Here is a 16,601-nt window from a genome sequence, read left to right on the forward strand (position 1 = left end):
TGTGTTACTAACTCTTCACAAGCACTAACCCTCCCACTAAACTAAAAAACTCCTAAACATGACTCACACCTAAGCTAAGTCTAACCCTATCCTTAGAATTTACCTTAATATAAATCCATATTTTTACCAATTTTTAAAAGGAAAAATACTTTCCTAAAAATGTGTAAGTCTTTTCAAGAACTAATCCTCCAACAAATTCCGCAACCCAAACATCAAAAATACAGTTGAAAGATATCTAACCTAACCCTAACCTTATTTTTAGGATTTGCCTTAAAATAAATCCATATTTTAAACATATTTTACTTGAAACATACTGTTAAAAGTCATCCCATACCCTTTCCTAACCATATCTCTAAGTCTTTTCAAGTAGTAATTCTCCCACTAAACTAACACATTCCTCAAGACTACCCAGGCTTAAAATAACCCTAACCCTATCCTTAGACTTTAATATAAATCCCAATTTTTAAATCTATATTTAACAAGTAAAATACTGCTAAAAATAATTATCCATCCAACGCTTTTCCTAACCATGTCACTAAATCTTCACAAGTATAATGCTTGGAGTGCTCAGACCCTTTGACAGATTCCCTGTGGACCTGTGCCGCTATTGCTGCATTTAAAGGGGACAGACTGACGGATAATCCCTTGCCCGTCCAGGGTATCTCCAGGCGAGTGTTGAGTCACTTGAGACTGTCCCCTCATCTTCCCTACCCTTCCCCACCTCTGTGCATCTGGCTGGTAGCCCAGGGAACTAGTCTAGATTGCTGGCTACAATCTCTGCTTTAAATTCATAGCACATCCTCTACCCGAGCCAGCACCCCCTGAATCCCAGGAGATATCTCCTCACAGGGATGACTTCCAGGGCAGAGATTCCTCTGCCACTGAGATAGGTGAAGAAGAAGAGTTGGTTCTTATATGCCGCTTTTCTCTACCCAAAGGAGTCTCAAAGTGGCTTACAGTCGCCTTCCCTTTCCTCTCCCCACAACAGACACACTGTGAGGTGGATGAGGCTGAGATAGCCCTGAGATTACTTGGTCAGAACAGCTTTATCAGTGGTGTGGTGAGACCAAGGTCACCCAGCTGTCTGTCTGTGGGGGAGTGTGGAATCAAACCCAGCATGCAGGATTAGAAATCCGCACTCCTAACCACTACACCAAACTGGCTCTGGGAGTGGTGTGTGTTGTTGTTCTCCCAACAACACAATGCTGGAGGCTCATCAGGGAGGATTCTCTGTCCAGGGGACAAAACCTCAACTGTGCTCTTCCTTGCTTACTCTGAATTGCTTCTGATGTCTGACTGTTTGGTTCCTGTCCCAGTTGCTTGTTTTACAAGTTGTTTGTTTTCTATTACTCTCAGAACTCATGCTCTGCTCTGGCATCTCAGTTGAGCTCAGGAGCACCACCCCTCCCCTTGCCTCCGCCTGCATTTCAAAGACTCATCCCGCTTCCATGGCTCTTCGCTATCTCCCTTCAAGGCTGTTATTCCAGCTAGGCTAAACAACAGATATTTGAACTGCTTTCACACTTTCCCATATCAAAGAACACTCTGATCCTATTTTTCTGTGTGAATGCCTGATTCTCACCTCAGGCAGTTCTGTTGCCCCCTTTCCCACAGCCTAGGTATATAAGCCATGCCACCCCCTTCTTTGGTGTCTCTGTCAAGAATTCCTGTCTGTATGCATATACATAGTATAGACTCTGAATCCTGACTTTCTCAATACTTTTGTTTAAAACTTGAAGCACGAGAGTGATTTCTGTGGAGTGAAGAAGAAGAAGAGTAATCCCAGTGACCAGCAAAAACCAAAGGACTACTGTCAAGTGCAGCTTCGTGACAACTACGATCCTGGAGGCCCCAGGAGAAAAACCACCCTTGGCCCTTTTTGCCTTTGTACTATAACCACGGAGTTGTCCCAAGGAGTTGTTCCAAGATCAGGGACATTCAGGCACCCCAGATGAGCAATTGGAGTAATTCCCAAAAGACCACCACACCTGGATCAGGTGTCGGGACTTGAACGAGATGTTCCAGCAAATGGGGTCGCAAATGGATGAGATCCGTAATCTCCAGGGGCAGGTGCAGGACTTGCATGAGTTGTACTCTCCTCTATATAGAGGAGGCAGAGACTAAGTGCAGGGAAGCTACCCCAGAGAGGAGAGCAAGTGAGGCTGTTTGAAGGCCACCGATGGGGGAGGATAAGTCCACACTACCCCCCTCCTGTGGGACCTGACATTGACCACAATGCAGACTCTCAGGTTCGAGGGAGACATGCACAGTGGGGCCAAAAGGAGGCTGCAAAGCACCCTGGCAGCCCACCCCCATGACCAGATGGCGTGTGCCACAGGTCCTGACCTCATTGATGGGGGACCTGTGGAGAGAAGTGACCCCCTGCAGGGGGCCATATGGAGAGGCATAGGACCAGTCCAATTGCCCCCTCAGAGATCATGATCTCAGGGCCGACGCGAGGGATCGATCAATTTTCAGTCTGGTAAAACAACAGCAGTCCGGCTGCTGTTTTGACGATCGAGATCAGGCCCCTCCCCACCCACAGTGGCCAAGAGGACCAGTCACCATTCTTCCAGATGACTGGGAGTCCGACTTTTGATGACCACCTGTGCCTTTCTCTCTGAGCAAGCTGCAGCCGAAGCCCCTGCAGCTGCCTTTGGCATACGGCTACCCGCACCAGCTGGCCACACTCGATCCCCTTGTAGTGTTCCAGAGTTGGCCATAGCTGGGGGCCCTAGCACGTTGGCAGCTCTCCCCACACCTGTCATCTACACTACACTGGCCCCGGGAGGAGGACTACTGGGGCCAGCAGTGCCAATCCCTGCCATGCCAGGACACCTGGCTGCTCTAACAGGACCAGATCCGCCATGGCTGCCTGCCACTGCACCCACGCAAGCAGCCCTGAATGCACCTGTGGCCCCTGCAATGCTGGCAGCATCACCGGCACCACCCCAACCTCCAGCAGCCCTGTCCCAGGTCCCCAAATGTGCCCAGGGCCCCCAAAGCTGCTGCGGCTTCGGGAGCACCCATGCTGGCCCCACATGGGAGGGCATGGGGCCAGAAGAGTTTTTCATGCCCACTTCGACAGAACAGCCAACAAGCTGGGCTACTTTCTGTTGAAAATGGAAGGCTTCTTGATGAACTGGGAGCAACCTTCACCACTGAGGCCGACATGGTGCACATGTTGGGGAGTAACCTTGATGGCAAGGTGGCGGAGTGGTGGGTAGACCAGAATATGGCGGGCACCCCAGCTTGGCCCATTTCCACAAAGTGCTCACTGTCCATTTCCAAGACACGTTCAGAGAGATGCTGGTGAGGGAGAGCCTTAAACGCTTAAAAAAGAAAGGGTACCTGGTCATGGAGTACGTTGGAGACCTCTGTTCCCTGATTGGAAAGCTGAGGACCCTTAATGAAGAGCCGAAGGTGGAGGCTTTTAAAAGAGGGCTTGACAGGAGCCTGATCGAGGGCATCTACAATAGAGGAGCCCCTCTTAATGAGGACTTGGAAGCATGGGTCCTGCAGGCCGGCTGGGTGGAGGCTGAACAAATGGACTTTAAACTCTGGTGACAGCAAGCTACCACTGGTACCAGTGGTAAGCTAGGACGTGGGGGTGCTGGGGGTTTGGAGAGGACTCCCCTGCACGTAGAGGCTCTGGAAAGAGACCAGCACCACCAATTGTGACTGTGCCTAGAATGCGGGGAGAAGGGGCACTTCACCACAGAGTGCCCTAAAAAAAACGCCCTGCAGCCCACCATGGGGAGAGCACCTGACCCATCCTGGCTAAGCCCAAATCCAAACCTCCCTCTGGGAAGCCACGTACCCCAGTGGGGTACCCCAGTGGGGCATCCCCTTATGGGAAACAAGCTGTGAGGAATGTTTGTGCCAGTGTGCAACCCCAGAGATCAGAGCATGGAAAGCGAGGAGGATGAACATCTGGAGGTGGCTCTACAGACAAACCTCCCACCCCCACTGACTCCAGGAAACAATGACAGCCCACCCTGGCAGGTCATACTAATAGACACCCTGTCTCCTCCACACCGGATCCTCCCACCCATCCTCCTCCCTATGAGATTCCTGAATGAGGAGGATGAGTCTCAGATGGAAGTAAAAGTATGCGTAGATGCTGGCTGCTCCACATCTTTAATAAAACCAGAACTGGTGAGGTGGTTGGGAGCAGGGAAGGTTCCCATGGACGAGCCCATAATCATGTACCAGGTAGATGAGACTCTGGTGGGGGCAAAGCGATCACAGACACCATGGCTCCTTTAGTCATGAACATAGGGGCCCTCTGGGAAAGGATTTCCTTAACCATCACCCCCATTGCTGGATTTGCCATCCTGCTAGGCATGGAATGGCTGGACACCCACAGATCACAAATTGACTGGGATGAGCAGATGTTGGACTTCATTCATTCCAATTGCTGGCCCCACTTCTGGTTCAAAGAGAAGGGCAGGGGTTGGGAAAAGGCCATTGCGGGCATGATGGTTGTCTGGGAAAACCTCCCATTCATCTGGAATCCTTGGCTTCGGGTGATGGGACTCCACAGAAGCAAGAGGGAGGGGCTGCCAGCCTGTTACAGGGATCTGATCCAAGCCTTCTCAGAGGAAAAGTGCAATCAACTTCCCCAGCATCGCCTCACTGACTGTGCCATAGAACTAGGGCAGGGCTCCCCAAACCCAAATTCTACAACATGAGTCCCGCGGAGTTGGAGGAACTCTGCCAGTTCATAGATAAGAATTTACAGAGGGCATTTATTTGCCTGACCATCTCCCCGATGACAACGCTGTTACTGTTTGCCAAAAAGAAAGATGGGACACTGAGGCTCTGCATGGACTACCGGTCCTTCAATGCCATCTCCAGAGTGAATGCTTACCCCCTCCCCCTGATCAAAGATCTGTTGGGCCGCTTAGGGGCAGGGAAGATCTTTACCAAATTGGACCTAAGACAGGCTTATTACAGGGTATGGTTCACCGAGGGGGATGAATGGAAAACAGCATTTAGCACCCCCTTAGGTCAATTTGAATATCTTAATATGCCATTCAGTTTGAGCAGCTCGCCTGGTATATTCATGAATGTGATTAATAAAGTTATACATGACCTGTTGTACGGGGGGGGGGGGGGGCAACTTGATAATGTATTAATATACAGCAAGAACAAGAAAGATTATGTGGCAGTTGTCTGAAAGGTCCTAAAGTGCCTCAGAGACCACAAACTGTTTGTCAAGATGCCCAAGTGCGAGTTCCATAAGTATCAAATTGATTGCTTACGTTGCAGGATCTCAGAGCGGGGGATCCAAATGGACCCCACTAAAGTAAAAAATGTACTGGCATGGGAGGTCCCCCATACCCATCGTCAGCTGCAGTCCTTCTTGTTGTTGTTAGTGTTGTTAGTTGTGAAGTCGTGTCCGACCCATCGCGAATCCATGGACAATGATCCTCCAGGCCTTCCTGTCCTCTACCATTCCTTGAAGTCCATTTAAGTTCACACTGACTGCTTCAGTGACTCCATCCAGCCACCTCATTCTCTGTTGTCCCCTTCTTCTTTTGCCCTCAATTGTTCCCAGCATTAGGCTCTTCTCCAGGGAGTCCTTCCTTCTAATGAGGTGGCCAAAGTATTTGAGTTTCGCAATCCTTCTTAGGATTCATTAACTTCAACTGTGATTTATTACTCCTTTACTCACATGTAGCCCTCCCCCTCACAGACTTGTTAAAAACCAAAGGCAGGGGAGATTGGGAGAAGTGCCCAGGGGCACAGCTGGCTTGAACTGAGTCCTGCACAAGAGCCTTCAACGAGTTAAAATACTTATTTACCACCAAGCTAGTGCTGACACTAGCAGAAGGATCTCAGTTTGAATCTCAGTTCGAATCCAAGGCAAACCATTCAACATCACAGTAATACAGATCTATGCCCCAACCACTGCTGCTGAAGAGGATGAAATGGACCAGTTCTATGAAGCCCTACAATACCTTCTAGAAGCAACACCCAAAAATGATGTGCTTATCATCATGGGGGATGGGAATACTAAAGTAGGAAGCCAAAAGATAACTGGGATAACAGGCAAGTTTAGCCTTAGAGTACAAAATGAAGCAGGGCACAGCTGGTAGAATTTTGTCAAGAGAATAAAATGGTCATAGCAAACATTCTTTTCCCAACCCAAGAGACGCCTATACACATGGACAACACCAAATGGTCAACACAGAAATCAGATTGACTATGTGCTCTGCAGCCAAAGATGGAGAAGTTCTATACATTCAGTAAAAATAAGACCAGGAGCCGATTGTGGTTCCGACCATCAACTTCTTGTTGCAAAATTTTGGCTCAAATTGAAGTAGAGAAAAGCAATAGGCCACTCAGGTATGAACTAAATCATATCCCTGACAAATATACAGTTGAGGTGACAAATAGATTTAAGGAATTAGATCTGATAGACAGAGTGCCTGAAGAACTATGGACGGAGGTTCGCAACATTGTACAAGAGGTAGCAACTAAAACCATCCCAAAGAAAAAGAAATGCAAGAAAGCAAAATGGCTGTCTGAGGAAGCTTTACAAATAGCTGAGGAGAGAAGGGAAGTGAAAGGCAAGGGAGAAAGCGAAAGATACACCCTATTGAATGCAGAATTCCAGAGAATAGCTAGAAGAGATAAGAATGCCTTCTTAAATAAACAATGCAAACTAATAGAAGAAAACAATAGAATAGGGAGGACCAGAGATCTCTTCAAGAAAATTGGAGATATGAAGAGAATGTTTCATGCAAAGATGGGTATGATAAAGGACCAATATGGTAGGGGCCTCACAGAAGCAGAAGAGATTTTAAAAAAGGAGACAAAATTCTACAGAAGAACTATACAAGAGCGAGCTTAGCATCCCCGATAACCACTGACTTGGAGCCAGACATCCTGGAATGTGAAGTCAAATGGGCCTTAAGAAGTCTGAGCAACCATAAAGCTAGTGGAGGTGACAACATTCCAGTTGAACTATTCAAAATCTTAAAAGACGATGCAGTAAAAGTGCCAGCAAATTTGGAAAACTCAACAGTGGCCACAGGATTGGAAAAGTTTACATTCCAATCCCAAAGAAGGGCAATGCCAAAGAATGTTCAAACTACCGCCCCATTGCGCTCATATCTCATGCTAGCAAAGTTATGCTCAAAATCCTAGAAGCTAGGCTCCAGCAATATGTGGACCGAGAACTTCCAGAAGTACAGGCAGGATTCCAAAGAGGCAGAGGAATTAGAAAGCTAGGGAGTTCCAGAAGAACGTCCACTTCTGCTTCATTGACTACACTAAAGCCTTTGATTGTTTGGAGCACAACAAATTGCGACAAGTTCTTAAAGAGATGTGAATACCAGAGCATCTTATTTGTATCTTGAGAAACCTATATGCAGGTCAAGAACTGGGCATGGGATCACTGATTGGTTCAAAATTGAGAAAGGAGTTCGGCAAGGTCGCCTTGCCTATTGAACTTGTATGCGGAGCACATCATGAGAAAGGAGGGGTTCACAAATTGGGATCAAGATTGTAGGGAGAAATATCAACAACCTCAGATATGCAGATGATACCACTCTAATGGCAGAAAGCGAAGAGGAACTAAAGAGCCTCTTGATGCGGGTGAAGGAGGAGAGTGCAAGTTGGCTTGAAACTCAACATCAAGAAAACAAAGATCATGGCATCCGGCCCTCTCAATTCCTGGAAAATAGATGGGGAAGAAATGGAGGTAGTGACAGATTTTATTTTCCTGGGCTCCAAGATCACTGCAGATGGGGACTGCAGCAAAGAAATTAAAAGACGCTTGCTCCTAGGGAGGAAAGTTATGGCAAATCTAGACAGCATCCTAAAGAGCAGAGACATCACCCTGCCAACAAAAGTGCATCTAGTCAAGGCTATGGTCTTCCCAGTTGCAATGTATGGCTGTGAAAGTTGGATCAAAAAGAAGGCAGAGCGTCAAAGAATTGAGGCTTTTGAATTCTGGTGCTGGAGAAGACTCCTACGAGTCCCTTGGACTGCAAGGCGAACAAACCGGTCAGTCCTAGAGGAGATCAGCCCTGACTGCTCCTTAGAAGGCCAGATCCTGAAGATGAAACTCAAATACTTTGGCCACATCATGAGAAGAAAGGACTCCCTGGAGAAGAGCCTAATGCTGGAAGCGATTGAGGGCAAAAGAAGAAGGGGATGACAGAGAATGAGGTGGCTGGATGGAGTCACTGAAGCAGTTGGTGCAAATTTAAATGGACTCCAGGGAATGGTAGAAGACAGGAAGACCTGGAGGATCATTGTCCATGGGGTTGCAAATGGTCGGATACAACTTCGCACCTAACAACAAGTGCTGACACACCCTGACCCGAACAAAAGCCTTTGTGGTCCAAGTAGACACCTCAGATTCAGTGGTGGGCAGAGTTTTGCTACAGAAGGGGGAGGACAGGTGGCTTCAGCCGTGCACCTAGCTGTTGCACAAATTCTCCCCAGCAGAAAAGAATTGGGCCATCTGGAAGAAAGAAGTGGCAGCGGTTAAGACTGCCCTTTACTACCTGGAGGCACTTGGAGGGGGCCAAGGAACGTTCCAGGTTTGGACAGACCATAAAAACCTTTGTGTGGAATCGGTCACAGTTATCCATGTACCTCCAAAAGTTCCCATTGCTCTTAATGATGAAGAGTTCTTAATACAACCAGTAACTGATTGAAATAAAATTGACCCACAGATAAAGGAAGCTTGATGCTAGCTGTGGAAAAACAGTTACTAGGTCTCTTAATTTAGATCTGGCCTTGCTCAAATTCTTTGGAGAGACAAAAGAAAAAACAATCTAAATAAATTATAGTCCTGAGCTGCATTCCCACCTGGTTGGATACTAGGCTGTCATTACCCTATAGCAGTAATGCACAGCTGGATTTTCTTGTGAGGACAAGCTAATCCAGTTGGAAATGATTGTTATTGTACAAGCCTTGCATTATAGCCAACCATATGCAGATACAGTCCTGGTGCACATAGAAAGACTAATAACAGATGCATTACTACTATGAAATTTGCATATTTCCATGATAAAGAGGTATGGACCACCATGATGTTGTGGTCAGAGTCCCATACTAGGAACAGGGGGAACAAATGTTGAATCCCCACTCAGCCATGGAAGTTTGTTGGGTGATCTTGCACCAGTCACACAGTCCCAGTTAACCTACCTCACAGGGTTGTGATGAAGGAAAAATGGAGGATGGGAAAAGGAAATAAGCTGCTTTGAGAAAGTGTTGTCATTAATGAAAGGAAATAAATATTGGAGTGCCCCCCTCCCCCCATGCAGGTAGAAGACCCTGGCTAAGGAATCACTTTAACTTCTGTACCAGGAGGTGAAATGTTTCATGACTGAAGACTGCAAAGGGGAAAAAAGCAGTTATGGGAAGATATTGCCAAGGCATGGAAAATGTAGCACCTAGGCGTGATCTAACAAACCTGAGCTCTTCAGCTCTGGAGGGGAACAAGGAGCTGCAGGAGAAAATTACCAGTGCTTCCCTGATCATGTTGAAACAGAAACAAACAGGGACGTTGAATATCATGACACATCAATCTCAGGAGCCATCCAGTTAAATGACTGCCTACAGTTGACTTTGATCAGTCTTTGAGGGTGATATCTCCTGGCTGTGAAAGCTCCAACTTCTGGAAGACACTGGCAAGAGAGGCCCATTGGGAACTGATGAGCTTGGACACCCAGTATCTCCATCAGATGCATGCAGAATTTGCATCAATGAGCATGGAGTGAATGGTTCTAAAGGTTGAACTCAACTTGTCGTGATTAGAACTTTCTTCTACTTTGGCTGGAACCAAAGCTCTGAGAACCATGGAGGTCTTGGCCCAAGCAGGAAGCACGATGTCAGCTGTCCTCTGCTTCTCTCTTCTGAATATGGTTGGTGCTTTGGTAAGTCCTTTTATAGTTCGTTTCCCTGACCCAATTTGCAGTCTTTGTGCTGCTGTTATGGCTTTATTGTAAACATGGGGTGCTGCAAATGTTCTCTCCCCCATAAACTTGTATAAGGGGATTCTGGTGCAAATCCCATCCATTTCATTGGGGGTTAAATAAAGTATTGAGCAAGTGCAAATTGTTTTGATGAGCATTCTGTGTGAGACATGGTCATTGTTCTATGCCAGAACTCATGACCAGGCAGTGACTGAACACGACAAATGAAAAAATCTTCTCCCTCCAGGCTGTGTTTCTCCAAAACATCTGGACTGGCACAGAAAAGTGCTGGCATGTTTGACTGTGTGAGCCAGTCCTGAACAGTTCTGAAAAACATTATTAAGTGTCATGGTAATCTAGCAAGCTTGTTTTTCTTGTTCCAGAAAAGAGAACCACTAGTTATATTTGGTCACCCATATAAATATATTTTGACTGACCTGTGTGAATGGGAGCTAGAATGAAAACAATGGCTTGCTCATTCTGCATGATGCTATCTATGAAATATGCACACAGGTGATCTGTTCGCAGCAACCCATGTTTTGGTAGCTTTTAGAAAAATTCTCTGACAAGAATCTCAGTTCTGCTGTTTTATATGACAAAATAAGTTTCTTGTAATGGCGTAGTCTCATCTTCTTGAAAACACATACAAGTACTCTTGTCTATTGCTCCTGAAAGATTGATTGGTTAGGGTAGCCTACTAGGGTCTGGGAGATATAGATTCCAATCCCCTCTCTGCCACAGAAACTCAATGGATCACCTTAGTCCACTCTCAGCCAGACTTGCTTTACAGGGATCACTCTCAGCCAGACTTGCCTTACAGGGTTGTTGGGGAAAAAAGAGAAGCTGTTGTAAGCAACTTCGAGTTAGCTGTGGGAGAAAAGGGTGGTACAGACACTGAAACAAAATTGAAATAGGCTAGTTAGATCATTCGTTCATTTTGAGAAGCAGGAGATTTAGGTCCACAAATTGATGTTCCTGTGTTTAGATTTCCCAAGTTGAAATTCTCAGGGTGAAGTCTACAAATGCATTACAATCCCTATGCCAGGGAAGACTGCAAACAGAAAACAGAAACAAATTTTTACATTAGAACTTTTACTTAATGGGATCGAATATTTGTTCAGCATGTACACCCTCAGAATCTTTAGCCAGATACCTGGAAACAGTGATGGGATGGCTCAGGCAGAGTAATCTGGAGCTCAACCCTTCAAAGACAGAGGTCCTATGGCTGGGCAGGAAGGGTCCAAGTGAGGAAGCCTCTCTACCCAACCTGGATGGGGTACAACAGTCAGTGGTTCACTCCGCCAGAAGTCTGGGTGTGATACTAGATGCACCAGGACAGCTCCCTTCCCCCCAACTCAATCTGGGTGGTAGCCGTCCTGGGCCCCCCCGCCCCTCCCTCACATATTAAATTACCTGCACCTCCGCAGAAGCCTTGGCCAGTGTGCAAAGCAACTGGCCAAGGCTGCTGTAGGGCATGTAGCTGTTTTACTATGCGAGGGAAGAGCAGGGGTGCACCACGACATCTCCCTCTCGCCCTCCCCCCTAACTTGATCAGATTGTCAGCTATACTGGCACCCCTGCTGTTCCTTCAAATAGTATAAAATACCTGTGTCCCTGCAGCAGCCTCAGATGCTGCAGGGAGTGCAGCCATTATGCTACATGAGGAAAGGGCAGGGGTGCACGGACAGCTCCCTCCCACCCACTCTCCCAACTTGATCACCCCTGCCCTTCCCTCACATAGTAAAATACCTCCATCCCAACAGAAGCCTCAACTGACGTGCAAAGGAATTAGTGGAGGCTGCTGTAGGCAGCCATTTTACTATGCAAGGGAAGGTCAAGGGAGCACCAGGACGGCTCTCTCCTACCCTCCCCCCATCTTGATCAGGCTGGCAACTCAGCTGGGACAACGCAGACTGAAGGGGAGGCAGGGAGGATGGGGACATCCTGCTACCCTCCCCGCCTCACCTTTAGCATGTGCTGGCCCATCCAAGCCGTGGAAGCCACATAGCTCCGGTGGCTCGGCTGGGCCAGTTCTGGAAATCCCCGTTCCCCCCCCCCACCCAGCAGGGAAGTGGAGCGCTGTTCCAGCCAAACTATGGGAGCCTTGTGGTTCCTGTGGCTTGGCTGGGACAGAGCAGACTGAAGGAGTGGCGAGAGGGCGCAGGGACTCCCTGCCACCCTCCCTGCCTCATCTTCAGTGTGCGCTGGCCCAGCCAAGGTGCAGAAGCCATGTGGCAATAAACTGGCCCTGACACAGGTATATGTGTAGATGTAGGCATCTACACATCTAACAAATGCTAACAATCATGGCATAAGCATGACACTTCTGACAGTGGAGAGCCAACAGGACATGAGCTTGCAGCTTGGGCAGTCCTTGTGGGCAGATAGCTCATACTGTGAGGCTGTGAAAGGGGTAAAGACATCCTTAGGCCAGTCCTTAGGCCACCCCATCCAAACCCAGTTCAGAACCTTGTCTTGGGCTGAAGCAGAGGCAATATCAGAGGCATGCAAAGGTGGCTCCGGAAGGTCTTTGAGCAGCAGGATGTGATGAGCCAGGGACAGGTTGAGGTCACAGAGAGGGAAGCAGCTGAGTGCATCAACATGGCCCATGGCCTTTCCAGGCTGGTGCATGACCTTTTACTTTCTCAAATGTGGTCTGGTGCTGACAGGAACAGACCCATGGGTCTTGCTTGTTCAGGAGCCTGTGCAACGGCTTGGCTACCAAAGCCTTGTTTGAAAAGACGGCATGATAAAAATTGAGCAGCCCTAAAAAGGCCTACGTTTCAGGCTTTGATTTAGGCGTGGGTGCCTGTTGAATGACCTTGAATTTAGATGCTGTTGGGTGAATGCTGGGTGAAATCCAAAGCACTCGATGGATGACACCCCCTGCTGGCATTTTTCTTTCTTGATGCACAGCAGACTGGAATTCGATCAGGATGGAATGGAGACATGCTGCAAGCTCTTCATCTGAGACACTGCAGATCAGGACATGGTCAAAATATGAGACGACTTCGAACAAGCCCTGGAGCAGATCTTCCACTAAGTTTTGGAAGATGCCAGGGGACACACTTACCCCAAATTGAAGTCTTGACATGGAATGCACCTCTATGTGTAACAATCATCTGGGCCTCTGCCATAGCATTATCTCCAGGCAGTTGCTGGTAGGCTGGGCAAGTCTGAAAATTACAAAGACCTTGCACCCAGACAGAGATGTGAGGAGATAGCTGACAACTAGAACTGGATATGCATAGTGCTGTAAGGTTTTGTTGATTGTGCATTTGTATTTGGCATAAATTGCTGCTTTTTGTCTTGAGTGGGGTCATGATGAGCATTTCCCACTTCGCGGTAGAGACTGGTTCACAATTGCCCTGGGCAATGAGGTGGTTGAGCTCTTTGTATATTTGTGGCTTCAGGCCCAAGGGAACTCAGCATAGCTTGAGATGGATGGGAGCAATCCAGTGTAGCACCCCAGTGTGCCATTGTCATGGACCTAAACAAGTGCCACCGTGAACTCTCTCTGCATTCTCCAACACAGTGAATACCATGGTTCAGGTACTTAACCAGTGTTAGTTTATTTAATAAGAGACATACTGGTGATCACTCTGCCAAAGGTAACATGTAGAACAGAAGGATTGACTGTGAGAAAACCCTGAGTTCAGTCTGGGGAAATATATTTATTTATTTAGTTTATTTATTAATTATATTTCTATACCACCACTCTCAGCATTTCCCAGCTCATGATGGTTCACAAACATATCATAAAAACAATATCTTAACAATAAAAATATCCTTAGTTAAAAGTTCCCCTAGAAGACTAACAATATTTATAACAATGATAATGTTAAAATGGTGGTACAAATTTATAGAATTTTCCCTCCAACATTTCTAGTAGTTGGCAACATGATACATGTGGTCTAGGATGGTAGATAGAGGAGCTTTATAGTGGCTCAATTAATAGTAAATCCTGAACCTGGAGGGAAAGGGAGCCTGTTCTTAAACCACAGGAGTTTAGCTCTTCAGGGAGGTCATTCTACCAGGTAGGGGCCAGGAACTAAAAGGCCCTGGTGTCAGGATTGTTAGAATCCTTGTCATAAATTAGCCTGAGTTCTTCCATGACAGTTATATTACTTGGCGCCTGGTTGCTTCAGGTCCTGTAATCATGCTAACTAGTAAAAGTGAAATATATGTTGTTGTAACTCTTATCACTTGTTGAGGCCTCTCGGCTGGGCCCGGTTTTGCTATCAACCATTCAAGGTCATGAGAATGTATCATTGTTTAAATTGCATGTGCCTCTTCTCTCTCTTTCTCCCCTCCCTTGGGAACTTTCAAGTTTTGGGTGGGAGAATTGTATTGATAAGAAGAAGCAAATCTGCACTCAAGTCAGATTTGACTTCGCCAGTCTTGATGTTTGTAGTACTTCTCAATAAAGCTTTCTTATTATTAAGAAGCTAGTTGTGAGTTCTTTCAACGCTTGACATTAAGTCAAATCTCACAACACCTTTCGCCTGCCAACATGCAGGACGAGGGTAACATTTATACTGAGCAGGAAGAGGGCCTGGAATGGGACTTCTCTCAGGGCGAAGTGGCCGGCATGGGCTCGTTTAGCTCGGGCATGGCCAGAGCCTTGGGAGATGCAACCCCGGGTCACGGAGATTTCCTGGAAACGCACATCACCGAACGCAGGCGTCTATCAAAGTACGACCACCTGACAGGTGATGAGCAGTGGCCTGATCAACTGCCCGTGGGGGTGCCCAGCCAAGGGATGGCGTCCACCCTCGAGGTGCGGGAGTTGCAGCAGAAACTTGACAAGGTGACCAGCTGGCTGCAGGGTGGATCTGGACGATTGGATCCGGAAGAGCAGCGTGAGGCGAGACGCTTGCTGCGCGAGTTGCAAGTGGACTTCCGCGAGCCTGGCGGCCAAAGGCTGGGGGATCTTCCTACCCTGAGAGAGTGCGAGGAGGTGGCGATGAATGCCGCCGCCGAAGCCGCAGCCCTGGCGGCGGCGAGAGCGGCAGCGCAGCAGCAGGAAGAGGAAGACGATGGCGGCCTTGGTGGGGCCGATGCTGGGAGAGGAGCGGGACTCCAGGGCGTGGGTCAAGTCGTGGCCCAAGGACTGGCTGCTGGAGCCGGTGGATTACAAATTGCAGCGACGGCTGCTGACGGAGCTGGGGCCGCGGACGGAGCCACGGGGGCGGCTGGCGGAGCGGCTGGAGCCGTGGCGGCAGCGAGAGCAGCGGTCGCGGCGAGAGCAGCGGCGGCGGCGAGAGCAGCGGTAGGAGTTGGTCGAGGTGTTGGTCGTGGAGCGCGGGCTCCAATGGATTGGGGCCCGGGACGTCTGCCTCCCCATCTCAGGGGAGTGGAAATGCGGAGCACCTACAAATTCAAAGCCAAGTTCTCGGGTGATCCGTCAACTTTCCCGTCGTTCCTGGTGCATCTTCAAGCCTACATGATGGACATGGGGTTCACCTTCAATGACGATGCCGAGCGCATTCGTTTCGTGGGGGAGTGCTTGGAAGGAAAGGCGGCAAAGTGGTTCATGGACCTCTATCGTTACAATCCGAGAGCCGTCCGTAACTACAATCACTTCCTAAGAACCATGCGCCTGATGTACGTGGAGCCTTTCGAGAAGGAGACGGCGGAAAAGAGACTCAAGGCCCTGAAGCAAGGGAAAATGACGGTGGCTGAGTATGCCAGGGAATTCAAGGAACTTTCATCAGCTGTGCCGGATTGGACTGAGCCCCAGAGAGTGCATGCTTTCGTGGGGGGACTCTCCGGAGACTTGTCCAGCAAGTGCCTCCTTTTGGAAGACCCACTGACTGTGTTGGGTTGGGTGCAGCTGGCAGGAGAGATGGAAAGCCGTCTGGAGCGGGCGGCCGAATATAAAGGAATTGCTGACAAGACGGGTGGGAAGACCTCTACTCCCAAGAAAGCCAAGCCCAAGGCTAAACTGGAACCGAGAGGGCGCTCTCGGCGCATGGAAAAGGGATTATGTCTGGCCTGTGGCCAGGCTGGCCATTTTCTCGCCCAATGCCCAACCAAGACCTCGCCCAGTACCAAGCCAGCGGGGGGAACCTCAGCCAAAGCTTCTACAACCAAGAAAGTGGCCCCGAAGAAAACCGCCAAGTCCCTGCTTGCACCGGCTGGTGCCGCGACTGTGGTGGAAGAATCGGAAGGCAGCAGCCAAGATGAAGAAATACAATCGGAGGAGCAGTCGGGAAACGAAGACGACCTGCTGTGAAGGCGCCCCGCCAGCAGGTCTCCGGCAGGGGCAGACGCGCGGTGAGTGACTCTCCACTGGTCCTCTTGCCCGCAACTCTCACAGAGCCCAATTCTGGGAAAAAATTGGGGGTTCGTTGCATAGTGGACTCGGGTTGTACTAAAACCCTAGTTAGCCCAGCGCTAGCCGAGACTTTGGGGGTGGGGAAGGTGCCTCTGGGGGAGCCCCTACCCATTACTCAACTGGATGGGAAATGTGCCCCAGGGGGGGAGGCCACGGTAAAAACGCTCCCGATGGACTTGGACATTGAAAAACATTGGGAGCAGATCCAACCCCTGGTGGCGCCCCACTCTGCATTTCCGTGTGTGTTGGGGCTGGACTGGTTGCGGGAGCACGATCCCACGGTAAAGTGGAAGAAAGGGACAGTGAAGTTTTCGTCACCT

General features: G+C 48.6%; 1 protein-coding gene across 2 annotated transcripts in view; it reads left to right on the forward strand.

Moving 5' to 3' along the window:
* Positions 1-9,387: 9,387 nt before the first annotated feature.
* Positions 9,388-16,601, forward strand: part of LOC143825881 (parathyroid hormone/parathyroid hormone-related peptide receptor-like) — a 35,129-nt gene continuing 27,915 nt past the window's right edge. For both annotated transcript variants that reach the window (XM_077314274.1, XM_077314275.1), the window contains exon 1: positions 9,388-9,902. In XM_077314274.1, coding sequence (XP_077170389.1) covers positions 9,825-9,902 — 78 coding nt within the window. In that variant the 5' untranslated portion in view covers positions 9,388-9,824. The remainder of the gene's footprint in view (positions 9,903-16,601) is intronic.

This window comes from Paroedura picta, chromosome 16 (assembly GCF_049243985.1).
Source record: "Paroedura picta isolate Pp20150507F chromosome 16, Ppicta_v3.0, whole genome shotgun sequence".
NCBI classification, from domain to species: domain Eukaryota; kingdom Metazoa; phylum Chordata; class Lepidosauria; order Squamata; family Gekkonidae; genus Paroedura; species Paroedura picta.